Consider the following 13,319-nt stretch of genomic DNA (forward strand, 5'->3'; position numbering starts at 1 on the left):
CTTAGCAAGATGTTGTATATATTCATATCAGTCGATATCATCTATTGTCAAGATTGATAATTATTGATTACTTTTTTGTTCTAAATATCTGACATACAGCCAAACTGGTGGCATGACCTTCCCTTGTTTTATCCACAGTTTTGTTTTTTATTTTGAAACAGTTATGAGGCACAGGGGTGAAACCTGAAATTGCTCAACAGGATGTTGCTAGGTAACCAGAGAGTTACCTAGCAACTCTTTGGTTGCCAATTAGGTGGGTGGGTTGGTTAATGCCACCCACCTAGCTTAGCTGGCCGTGAGAGGTTGACTGAAGAAAGCCTTTGCTACGCCTACATCTCCCAGAATTCTATGCAGTTCTGGCTCAGAGTTCAGTGAAATTATTGAAAATTCTATCAGACATATTATTTAATCATCTTGATAAGTTGTCTCTCACAATATATATTGTTATTGATTTATTGTCCAGCCCTAACTGGGACTTGTTCATTTCACACTCTATGGTGCCTACCCTCACACCGCCTCATTTCTCGTCTTCACAAAGCCGATTCTGACATTTGTTCTGGTCATTTTTGCTGGTCAGATTGTTCACGCAAAAAGTCCTGCAAAACCAGATTTGATCATATCAAGCCGTGACCAGGGGCTTCAGGGTGGGCTTCCTGTGCGGACCTGAAACTCACGCTTCCCCCAGTGGAAACTTCAGCTGTGCAGATCACACCATCACCTTCACCACATGAGTAAAGGTAAACAAGAGACCACATGAGAATGAGAGATGCACTCTGCACCAGTGGTGATATTTTTAGACCTTGGGGGATTTTTATGGTGATTGTTTTCTGTTTTCAAGCTGCATGTGCAGAGATGCAGAAGCCTGTGAAATATTAATTTCTTATTTAATGGAAACGGTCTTGTGTTTCTTCGACATCAGCAGAAAACAAAGATTTTCACACGTTTGTAACGGAAAACGCAGCTAATATGTTGGGTTTCACTTTGCTAATATAAATGTCAAAGTATAAATACTGATGAGAAGTCAGAGGGCAGAGCCGTTGTTGTAAAGCAGCAGGAGAAAAACAAGCTGCATCAGAGCTCTGACCACAGAGACATCCTGTCAGGACGGAGGAGAGGTGGGGCCGACAAACCACCGGGGCTGAGGTCGACGTGAGCGGCCGGGGCCAGAGCGGGAACTCAGCGACAACAACACTCTGCTCTCTGTATTAGTCAGCTGGCTGCAGAACAAAAAATACATCAAGTCTAACGTTGAAGTCAGCATCTGAGCACCAAGGCTTGCAAATAATAAGACCTACTTTATGATTTGGTTCCAAAAGCAAAGGTCACAGCTCGAAGCCAACGTCTTTAGACGCACAGAGCAGAGAGGTCTTTACACATTGTTTGAGCTTCAGAGAATAGAGAACAGAAGCAGACCTTTTATGTCTGACCGCAGCATGTGGGCGCTCCGCCTTTCAAGCAAGCAAATGTTTACTTTGCAACACTTCTTAGATCTGAGGGGTTTTTTTTTATTTGAAATACTGATTTCTTCAAACTCAATACCATACATGACCACATCCAAGTGCTGTAGAAACTAATTGTTGAACATTTGATTGTTTAGATCAGTTATTTGTATGGAGGGTAGACAGGAAGCTGCTCCCTGCTGGCAAACGGCTGAACTGAGTACAGCTGCTGTTTATTTTAGCACCAAATTCAAGTGAAAAGCGCAGCATGTTTTATCAGGCTAATGTGGCGAAACCTGAGTCTATCACTGCAGTTTGCAGAGTGAGGCAACCTTAAAGGCAAACAGTGCTATAGTTAGTGCTATGCACCTTCAAAAATAAGCATTTTTGCTTATTATCTCTTATTATTATCTCATAAATATGGTGACTATGATACCAAATATCATTGATGTTTCTGTTTTGAAACTCTCTGTCTTAGAACTTGGACATAACCACACTATCAACGTGGGAGAAAATGGCAGCTTTTCTCCCAACCACAGCTCAGGGTGTTTATTCAGATTAAATCATCAGTTTTGAAATGAGTGAAGTAAAGCTATTGGTCAGCAGGGGGCTCTGGACTCCTCACACTTTTATTGCAATGAAAATATATACATATATATATTTGTCAAACCTGAATGTTTCTTTCAATTCTTAGATGGTTTTATGCTGAGGCTCCAAAAACAAGTAGATTATGTTAATGGATATGTGTGTGAGTGTGACCTTGCTAACTGACTGCTAGCTACATTTGGCATCTAGTTGCTAGATGCACAGCAACACTGAGTGTGTGATCAGTATTACAGTGCACTACTGACCACACACTCATGAAATAAACTTCTCCAGTCATCTAAACATATCAACCAAAAGGTTGGAACATTTAGTCTACAGCGTTGTCTTACTGTTTACCCGGTTTTCCTCTCCACCTGTGTGGTGGAGGTGGTGTGGTCTGCACAGCACAAGTTTCCACTGGCGGAAACATCAGTGCTGGCTGAGCGCAAACACAGGAAACCTGACCAGAAGCCCAAACCCACAACAACTTGTCTCTGACCAAACCTTGATCATGTCGGGTCTGGTGTGAACACAATGACAGTCAGAGACAAGCAGGAACCAAGATAATGAATTGGAAGCACATGTAAGAGACCTGCAACTTCAGGTTGTTTTTTAGTATTCAGATTTTTATTGCGTCACTCAGAGAGGTGCTGGGTTCAATATTTATATCCAATTGTATACAATCAAACCAATTTATGCAATCATACTAAGACATTTAATTACAAACTACATTCCAGATTGATCCTACAGTATAGTCCAATCAAGTTCAAATGTCCACAAATAAAAAAAGTATATTTTAAGAATTAAGACCTATGTTGGTTTTATTAGGCCTCACAATGAACTAACCTCATTGTCAGGTAATCAACAAGACATTACTTGCTACATTTTCGCATTAAAAATGTATAAATGGTGCCATGCAGCTTCTCCAGCAAAAAGAGATAATAAATGTAAGAGTGGAAGACACACTCCGGCCTTAATCAACTAAAAACAAAACCAACCAACAATAAATAAAATGTTTATGTGTCTGAAGCAAACACATGTTCTGAGTGAAGCGATGGAGTCCGCTGGTCTTCACAGGCAGTTTGCTGCCAACATGTTGTCTGAAAACCACAAACTCAACAGATGCTACTTTGTGGTTGAGAGACCAACGGTGAACCAGCGACACTCTTCTGTCGTGAACCTCTGTGAGGTCAGCAAACAGGAAGCCTCCGCCTCGTTTCCAGTTACTTCACCTCACCTGTCACTACGACCCCCAAAGAGCAGCTTACCTTAAATAGTCTTAACAATGCGTCAGCAATAATGTTCATTTCTGACTTCAGGGTGAGTTGGAAAACTCAAACTTTTCAGCCAGCACTAAGTCGTTCACAATTGTGAGGAGGGAGGAAGATGGTTTTCAAATCTTTTTACCCACAAATCAAAGTCTTCACTCCCACACAGCGATACATGTGGTTTAGATGTAAGCAGATCTAAAGCTTCTGAGACAAAAGGTGGATAAAAAGGCCAAATCAATAAACCTCCCAAGTTTAAGTATTTCATGCTTCCATCCATCCATTTTCTTACACCCTGATCCCATTGGTCAGAAGGGGTGCTGGTGCCTTTGTCCATCTGTCACATATTTGTTGAAGCTGTCACGATGTCATGACATGTTATGAGAAAGATCATCTGTGGGAGAAATGCCTTCTCCCAGTGCTAACTAGAAACAACCAATTAGAGTCAGGAGGCGGGTCTTAGCGCTGTCAATCACAATTTTGTAAGGCACTGGTCATCTCACCTCTCCTGCAGTTTATCCCTATCAGCAGATCCTGCTGTGAATGCTCATGCTAGTTAGCATAGCCATTGATGACAGCAGATAAGCAGTTTTCCTGTAATGGTAAGTTGTTTCTCCCCCACTAGTCCATTTAGCAGCAAGTGTATGAGGGTGATTGGCAGTGCTAAGCCCCTCCTCCTGGCTCTGATTGGTTGTTTTTGGTTGGGATTAATGCATTTCTTCAGACAGCAGCAGAGAGAGAAAGTGAAGGAGGATGATCTTTTCACAGATTATTTGACTCATAACAAATTGTCATGACATGGTGACAGTTTTAGTACATATGTTAACAACATATTCTTTATGAAGTGACATACTGCAGCTTTAAGAGGAGCAGCCTGCTGGTCATTCCACTCCTGAGTGTTAGCATCAGTGAGGACTCCTCTCACTAGCAGTGTTACCTCATCGCTTGTGTTCTGAGCTACACAGAGAACCAGGAGACTCTGAATCCCAGAATGCACTGCTAGCTCTTTTTCCTACTCTGCTCCAGGTGAACAAAGGACTTTCTTTATGTCTATAGTCTGCATTTGGGAAGACGTTCTTATCCTGATGAAGACAGGAACTGCATCTCTGAAGAAAGACGATCCACTGATGTGTTTGACCAGTCGCTGGTTTAACTAGCATCTGTCTCCCGGCTAAAGATAAGCTTGAGCTTTTTTGAAATTTTGCAGAAATAATTGAAATACTTAATTGCCCAAATATAGATCTCTGATCCTGTTGACAAATCAAAGCTGCTGCTTAATGAGTTTACACATTGATTTCACTGTTATGTTTTTTGTATGTTCTGAGAAACATACAGAACCTCCTTATTCTACAGAAAGGTTCAAACAAATCCCTTCATGTTGCTGAATAAATTACAAAAGTGCAAAGCAAATAAATGGGACTAACTGATAAAATTATACAATAAGTGTAATAATAATAGTAAAAATTTATGTTTTGAAGTTCATGGGTAAAATAAAAAAAATAGCAGATTCTTTATTTCTGTTTTACCAAGAAACATTTACATAACAGTCAGAGCAGCACAGACTTTCTTGAGTGCTCTCCCTGATTAAACTGGGACCTAAACGAAGCTATTTAGGAATCTGCTTAGTTACACCAAATGACTGGAAAGTAATGACAATCATCCCTTCTGATTTATTTGAGTTAGACTGATGTTAAGTTAATGTTGTTTTTACTTTTCTACAACCTCAGCAGCTGTGTAATACAGTGTTTTACATGCAAGTGATTTGTTCTGAAACAAACTGTAATTTCTGCGTAAATTATTTGAAATAACTGGGAACTGTTAACTTGGGGGAAAAAAATGTCTGATAATTAAAATTTTTTTTTTTTTTTTGCTCAGCTCTGATGTTTGATGATGCATATTCGCTAAAACTGAAATGCTTTAAACACCCTGGGATTTTTTTCCACCCCAAAACCCAAAATTTGCTGTCTGCAATCCACTTGCACCAATTTGACAGAAGGTCTTGTTTTCTGAGAATGACCAACAACCGTCAGTGAATAAGTGATCACGTTTCCTGAACATGACATGCTGTCACTCCTACTGGGCCACACAAGTACAGTCTTGACTATAAAGTGAAGGAAGGATTGAAGTTCCTTTCATTCAGCAGTTTGACCAAGATGACGCCTGCACACTTTGTCTTCTGGCTGACATGTCTGCCCCTGGTGAACATGGGTGAGTTTGTGCTTTTGTGTCTTAAGTGTAATTCCTTTGAAGTTTGTGACTTTGGTTTCATGTGTTAATTATGGGTGTGATTCATTCGGACTTTTTCTTTCCTCAGCTCAGAAAAAAACCGTCTCCTTGGCTGTCCGTCAGAAAAGCAGCGTTTTGTCAGCTGAATCTGGAGAGACTTTGACTTTGGAATGTTCCTATGAAACTGATGAGGCTGCCAAGTTCAGCTGGTATAAACTCACCTTGGGACAAAAACCACAACTCATTTCCACTGTGTTCAAATATGGACAGCGTACTTTTTACAATGAATTTGAAAACAATCCACGTTTCAGCCTGGACTCTGGAAAAGGTAAAAACCACCTGATTATTACCGAGCTGCAGCCTTCAGACACAGCCACTTACTACTGCTCCAGTGGTTACATGTACAATTTCGAATTTGGAAATGGCACTACGGTGTTCGTGAAGGGTTCAGACTCAAACGTGCAGACTTTGGTCCATCAGGTAGAATCTGAGGCCGTCCAGCCGGGAGGTCATGTGACTCTAACCTGCACTGCAGAAACTGGGAGCTGTGACGGAGAACACAGTGTTTACTGGTTCAGAAACAATGGAGAATCAGTTCCAGGACTCCTTTACAGCCGCAGAGGCAGGAACGATCAGTGTGGACAGAAAACTCAGGAGCGAACCCGCTCATGTCGGTACAGCCTGCTGCTGCAGAACCTGACTGGGTCTCAGGCTGGAACCTACTACTGTGCTGTAGCTTCCTGTGGACACATAGTGTTTGGAAATGGAACCAAACTGGGCTTTAAAGGTAAGCAACTTTATAGCTGAACTTCTCCACTGCTTTCTCCCTGACCTGCCTGCTGCATTTCTTGGTCTTCATGATGCTGTGTAATCACTATTGCTCTCTAATAATAAATAAACAGATTTGTTGACACATTCTTCTGATTTTTACTTGCAATAAATTTTGTAAATCATCAATGGTATTACAATAGAATAGAATTTTACTTCATTAACTCAACTGGGAAAGCTGAGGTGTAACAGCACCATCAAAATGCAGATTCACATAAAAACAAAGATCCTCTTAAATATATATACTGTATAAATACAATATGTATACACAAATAGTATTAACAATAATAATAATATACTGTACAAAAGTATATTATTTCAGTACTTGAAAAAAAAACTGTGCGGCTTGTATAAATAGAAATTGCTATTGCTCTGATCAAAAGAATGTGCAAGGGTGACTTTTTTTCGTAGTGTGCATAATGTTCGTGTGTATTGAACATAAATAGACAGTTTATAAAACTATATATCAGTGCAGTGCAGAAAAACATGTGAAATCGCAGCAGAAATGGGAGCAGTGATAGTTCTAGAGTCTAACAGGGGCTGAAAGGAAGTTTCTATGGTAACCCTCCTTGGCGTACCCAGGATGCAGCAGTCTGTCACTGAAGGAGCTCTCCAGTTCTGTAAATTCAGTGTCCTAGTGTCCTAGTCCAAGGCATGTTAGCTACTAAGCTTTTACAAGGCACTGTGAAAATTCTTTTCTCTGACTAAAAGTAAAAAAAATACTTTCTCTCTTTCCTGATGTTTTTACAGATGAGGTGAATTCTATGCATCTTCTTACTGGAGCTTTGGCCTTCACTTCCTTCTTGAGTTTTTTACAAGCTCTCTTGTTGTTCAGGATTTATAGGAGAAAGAACTCCAACACCTCCGGTACCACAGCTGCTTGTTTCTAATGTCTGCCGACTGAAAACGGCATCGGGAAACTAAATTTGTGTTCTTTTTTCAGAACCTCATTCCAGACTCTCCCATCCTGACACAAGAACTGCAGAGGTTTTTATCGTCTCCGTTACCGATTTTAGTTTATTTCATAAAATTTCTCTGGACACCTTTTATTTTACCTATTAAATCTTCACATTTCAATGTGTTTGTACCATTAGAGCGAAGACCAAGATGAAGAAGACCTCCAGTACGCAGGTTTGAGGCTCCAGAAGGTTTACACATCAACAGGACAAGACCAGAGAAATGAAATGATCGACTGTGTGTACTCTGCTATAAAGAAGTAAAACTGGAGTTTAGTTTTGTATGATCATGACATCCAAAATGCTATAACCATCAATTGTCATTAACGTTGCCACTGGCAACCTCTTGTAAGAAATGATATTAAAATGACATAAAGCTGTATAGTAGAAAAAGATGTTTGATATAATAAAATATATTTGGGTTGGTCTACTTAAATAATGACCACTGCTTGAACTCTTTCCACATTTTATCAACCCACAACCTCAAATGTCGATGTATGTTCTGGGATTTTATCTGATCCGTTCACCTCAAACGTGTCGACTGAGTTCTAAATAATTTCAAAGGTTCAGAATAACTAGTGATTAAGCACATTACTGTTGTTAAATTGCCTTATAATTTACCAGCCACAGAAATGACAAAACTGAAAATCACATAAGATTTTTTTAAACCATCTTAACTGTTAAACAGCCTGAAGAGCCTTTTCAAAAAAAAAATAAATAAATCTAATTAATCTTGATCCTCTTCATTACTGTTCAGTCCACAACAAACAGAGTTTTTTTTTCAGTATTCAGGGATAAACAAAATAATGAAGCTGAGCTCAAAGTGCAACAAGTGACTGTGATAGTAAAACATAAATTTAGGTTTTTTTTCCTCTTAAATTCAAATTTTATCATTATAATGGCATACTTTACTAAGAAAACACATTTTTAACCTTAAGCAATTAATCACACTATGAAATTAAAATTTGTCCCATTGAAGATGAATACATTTCTGTAATGTTTCTTACTGTTTTTCTATTTCAGTCATCTAGCAATATATATAAAATCACATTAAGTGTAAAGAAACGACCCTTTGTGTTAAATTTAAAAACTTGCGTTGAATGTTTTCTACCATAATTTAATTACTAAGTTCCATTTCTCAGAGTATTTAGCAGTATTGCGATTGGGTTCCGTCCCGTGCAATAATAATGATGTATAGATAAATGAAAAAAATATTCTCCTTCCACATGATTGATATGTCCTATATGATCAACTGTAAAATCGATCTCTCTTGAAAGAGCAGGATGAACGTCAGCAGGTTCACCTGAGCCCTGGATCCCTGCAGCCCCTCCAGAGTCTCCCTGTGCCTCTCGTTGCTCAGCATGTCATGGTGGGATTGCAGCTGTGCCATTTCTTTTAATACTTTTAGACGGTGGATTGAACAGAGCTCTGTGTAGTGTTTGGTTTATTGTGCTACATTCAGCAATGAAAGAAGAATTCATCTCCTTGGATGTTTTATTATCAACAACAATAACCAAATTTGGCTTTTTTTTTTGGTAAATCAATTTACAAAATAAACTTTGGTCTCAATGTGAAAACAGATTCTAAAATAATAAATAATAGAAATATTTAACCCAAAAGAAGTGATTACATAAATATTCACCACTGACGATCACTGACCTAATTCGACAGAGGTCCAGCCAACTGGTGCTAGTAGTCAGGTAGTCTCACAATGAGAGGCATGGAGACCACCTGAGGTCCATTCACTGGTTAATCAATAGTCCTGGCAACCATTACAGCAAGAAGACACAGAAAATCAGAAGTTGTTTTTTTTTTCTCTGACCTACACCAGCAACACTTCTATATATCTACATGTAGTTTTAGTCACACTTATAGTTTTTCAGTATTTTTTCAGTTGCCAAATTCACTGTTGTGTCTTTGTGCAATGACAAAAAAGAAAGTCTCAGTTTAAGTCTAGGAGAAAATGCGATTGAAAAGTATCAGTCAGGGGATGGATATGAAATGACCTCTAAGGCCCTGAACATCCTCTGGGGTCCAGTTAAATCCATCATCAAGAAATGGAAGGAATATGGCCGACGTGTAAACCTGCCTAGATCAGGTCGTCCTCACAACCCGAGTGACTGTGCAAGAAGGAGACTATTGAGAGAGGACACCGGGTTACCATGACAACGCTGAAGAAGCTACAAGCTGCAGCATGGAGGTGTGGGCTAGGGGTTGAACGACTACATATTTTTTAAGGTCAACTACATCATGATAATAGTCGAGTCGATGTCGACTAGTCGCGGTGACGTCATAGTGACGTAAGCGCAAAAACCCTTCACAACTACTTGAAGGCTTTATTAGCTATTTTCACGGCAAATATTGACCCCCCCCCACACACACACACACACTCTCCCCTTCTCCTGCTTTTACTAAGTCTATTATGGAGATTCTTCGTGAGCAGCGGGGAAAAGTTTGTTGCACAAAGTCGGGTCTGACTTTTTTTTTCTAAACGCCGGCTGATGCTGATGATCTCTGGATAGTTACTATAGGAGTCAAATTATCACACTGACTACATGGTGCTTTTGGAACATCACAAGCCAAACTTGTTATGAACGGATCCCGTTTGGTTCCAGCTGAATTCAACGAAACCACCTGCTTCTCCTCCGCCCGATGCGCGGCAGGAAGCTCTGCTGACTCAGCAGATTGAACGATTTAAGATATTTTCTAGTCAACGTCAACATGATAAAAGTCGAGTCGATGTCGAGTTGACTAGTCGTTGTGATGTCATAGCAACGCAAGACGCAAAGCTTTGGAGTAACGTACAGGCTTTATTACCCGTTTTCACGGAAAAATACGGCATTTACACAGAACAGCAACAAGTGAAACAACAAAACATCGGGATAGTTTATGATAAATAATAAGTTGCTGGGAAACCAACATTCAAAAGGAAACGCACATCTTTTAGATGGCATGTAAAAACAATAAAAAGAGGTGGCACGGGGGCGGGGTAAATAAAGTTCACTCGCTGTCAAAATTCTCTTCACTAAGAGTTGTTGGGGTTTTTTCTTGGTTGACATGTAGGAAAACAAGGGCATCAACATGAGCCGGATGAAGGCTTGCCCGCTTTCTCGTAATGGTATTCCCAGCGAGAGAGAAAATCCTCTCGCTGGGAGTGCTGGTTGCAGCTGCAACTCCATCTCCTTTTAAAAACACTGTAAAACCACAAATATGCATGTCATGAAGTGCGGGTGTGAGGTGGTGAGGCAGAGGCAGCGGACCCAGGTTAGATGAATGATGAATTTAATGAAGAAAACTTAGTCCAAAACAACGAGCAGCAGGCACATGGAAACACTGACGACACAGAAGCTAACATTGACGAAAAATTGACGAGGACCCGACGAGGAACAAAGAACACAGGTGGAGTTAAATACATGGGAGGGTAATCACAGAGACGAGACACACCTGGGAACAATCAAGGGGAGGACAGGACAACGAAGAGACTTAAGGACACAGAAAACTCTAAATAAACACAGAAAAACACAGATCCTGACAGTACCCCCCCCTCAAGGGCGGCTACCAGACGCCCACAAAACAAAAACACAACAAGGGTGGGCGGAGGGGCGCCGGACGGGGGGCCAGAGTCCAGAAAAAACAAAAAACAACCCACCGTTGTGGGCGGAAACACAGGGAGGGCCAAGAGTCCAAAAACAACAAAAAACTACCCACAGGGTGGGCGGAGGCAAAGGAGGCGGGAACCACGGAAGTGGTCTGGCGGTCGTCCGCGGCGGCGGGAACCACAGAGGCGGTCCGGCGGCCGTCCGCGGCGCTGGAGGCGGGAACCACAGAGGCGGTCCGGCGGCCGTCCGCGGCGCTGGAGGCGGGAACCACAGAGGCGGTCCGGCGGGCGTCCGCGGCGCTGGAGGCGGGAACCACGGAGGCGGTCCGGCGGCCGTCCGCGGCGCCGGAGGCGGGAACCCCGGAGGCGGGACCCCAGGAGGCGGCCCAGCGGCCGTCCGCGGCCCCGGAGGCGGCGACGACGAGCCCCGGGGGCCGCCCACAGACGGCGACGACGAGCCCCCCGAGGCAGGGTCTCTGGTGGAGCACAGGGGGTCTCGGTCGGAGCACAAGGGGTCTCGGTCGGAACGCTGGGGGTCTGAGTCTCGGTCGGAACGCTGGGGGTCTCGGTCTCGGGTGGAACGCTGGGGGTCTCGGTCTCGGGTGGAACGCAGAAGGTCAGGGTCTCGGGTGGAACACTGGGGGTCTCGGTCTCGGGTGGAACGCAGAGGGTCTCGGTCTCGGGTGGAACGCAGAGGGTCTCGGTCGGAACGCAGAGGGTCTCGGTCTCGGGTGGAACGCTGAGGGTCTCGGTCGGAACGCAGAGAGTCTCTGGAGGAACGCAGGGAGTCTCGGTCTCGGGTGGAACGCTGGAGGTCAGGGTCTCAGGTGGAACGCTGGAGGTCAGGGTCTGGGTGGAACGCTGGAGGTCAGGGTCTCGGGTGGAACGCAGGGAGTCAGGGTCGGAATGCAGGGGGTCTTGGAAGGAACGCTGGCTGGAACGCCGGCTGATTCGGCCTCGGGTGCGCCGGCTGGAACGCCGGCTGATTCGGCCTCGGGTGCGCCGGCTGGAACGCCGGCTGATTCGGCCTCGGGTGCGCCGGCTGGAGGTGAGCCGGAGCGGAGCCTCGGGGCCGGCTGCGGGGGCGAGCCGCAGCGAAGCCTGGGAACCGGCTGCGGGGGCGAGCCGCAGCGAAGCCTGGGAACCGGCTGCGGGGGCGAGCCGCAGCGAAGCCTGGGAACCGGCTGCGGGGGCGAGCCGCAGCGAAGCCTGGGAACGGGCTGCGGGGGCGAGCCGCAGCGAAGCCTTGGAAACGGCTGCGGGGGCGAGCCGCAGCGAAGCCTTGGAAACGGCAGCGGAGGTGAGCCGGAGCGAAGCCTGGGGGCCGGCTGCGGGGGTGACAGCTCCGGAAGGCGACGAGGGGCCGGGTCCACCGGCGGCTCACGTCGCTGTCTCCGGGCTGCCCGTGGAGGTGGCGGCTCCGGAAAGCGACGAGGGGCCGGGTCTGCCGGCGGCTCACGTCGCCGTCTCCGGGCTGACAGCGGAGGTGACGGATCCGGAAGGCGACGAGGGGCCGGGTTCACCGGCGGCTCACGTCGCTGTCTCCGGGCAGACAGCTGAGGTGACAGCTCCGGAAGGCGACGAGGGGCCGGGTCTGCCGGCGGCTCACGCCGCTGTCTCCGGGCTGACCGTGGAGGTGGCGGCTCCGGAAAGCGACGAGGGGCCGGGTCCACCGGCGGCTCACGTCGCTGACTTCCCGGACGGAGGAATCGACGGGGGCCGAATCCGGGGGGTGCCAACACCAGTCTTGTCCCCCAGAACAGCTCCCGCTGCAGGTCGGCGAGGGCTTCGGTTAGCTCCGTCTCCTCCCTGCCAGATCTCCGCCTCCCTCCGCTCTGCCTTCTTGGAGGGAACCTAACTCCAGCTGGGTCCATTTTTTTAGCAGCCTCACCGTTCGGTATGGTTGGGTCCTTCTGTCATGAAGTGCGGGTGGTGTTGGTGGTGAGGCAGACGCAGCGGACCCAGGTAAGATGAATTATGATGTTTTAATAATAAATAAGTCCAGTACACGGCAGCTCGCACAGAGACACACCGACGACGAACAGACTAGACATTGACGTAACATTGACGAGGACCCGACGAGGAACAAAGAACACAGGTGGAGTTAAATACATGGGAGGGTAATCACAGAGACGAGACACACCTGGGAACAATCAAGGGGAGGACAGGACAACGAAGAGACTTAAGGACACAGAAAACTCTAAATAAACACAGAAAAACACAGATCCTGACAATGCATCCATCTACATATCATTTAAACTAATGTATTAACTTATTTTTCTTGTGTCTTGTGACGTATACTGTGCTGTCAGATCAGCACAGGCTGTCACCACCGGCAATCACATGACTGCGACTAGTCGACATGAAATGTAAAAACTCGCGAGACGTCCTAGAGTCGACTAGTCGACTAGTCGACTAA

At 44.7% G+C, this 13,319-nt stretch overlaps 1 protein-coding gene across 1 annotated transcript; it reads left to right on the plus strand.

Moving 5' to 3' along the window:
- The first annotated feature begins 5,326 nt into the window (after positions 1–5,326).
- LOC116733001 (immunoglobulin kappa light chain-like) lies at positions 5,327–7,724 on the plus strand. Its single transcript, XM_032583626.1, has 5 exons — positions 5,327–5,500; positions 5,607–6,305; positions 7,097–7,213; positions 7,290–7,333; positions 7,441–7,724. Exons 1-5 carry the CDS (start codon positions 5,446–5,448, stop codon positions 7,564–7,566), a joined length of 1,041 nt encoding a protein of 346 aa, XP_032439517.1. The 5' UTR covers positions 5,327–5,445; the 3' UTR covers positions 7,567–7,724.
- Positions 7,725–13,319: the final 5,595 nt, after the last annotated feature.

Source organism: Xiphophorus hellerii, chromosome 14, assembly GCF_003331165.1.
Source record: "Xiphophorus hellerii strain 12219 chromosome 14, Xiphophorus_hellerii-4.1, whole genome shotgun sequence".
Classification (NCBI taxonomy): domain Eukaryota; kingdom Metazoa; phylum Chordata; class Actinopteri; order Cyprinodontiformes; family Poeciliidae; genus Xiphophorus; species Xiphophorus hellerii.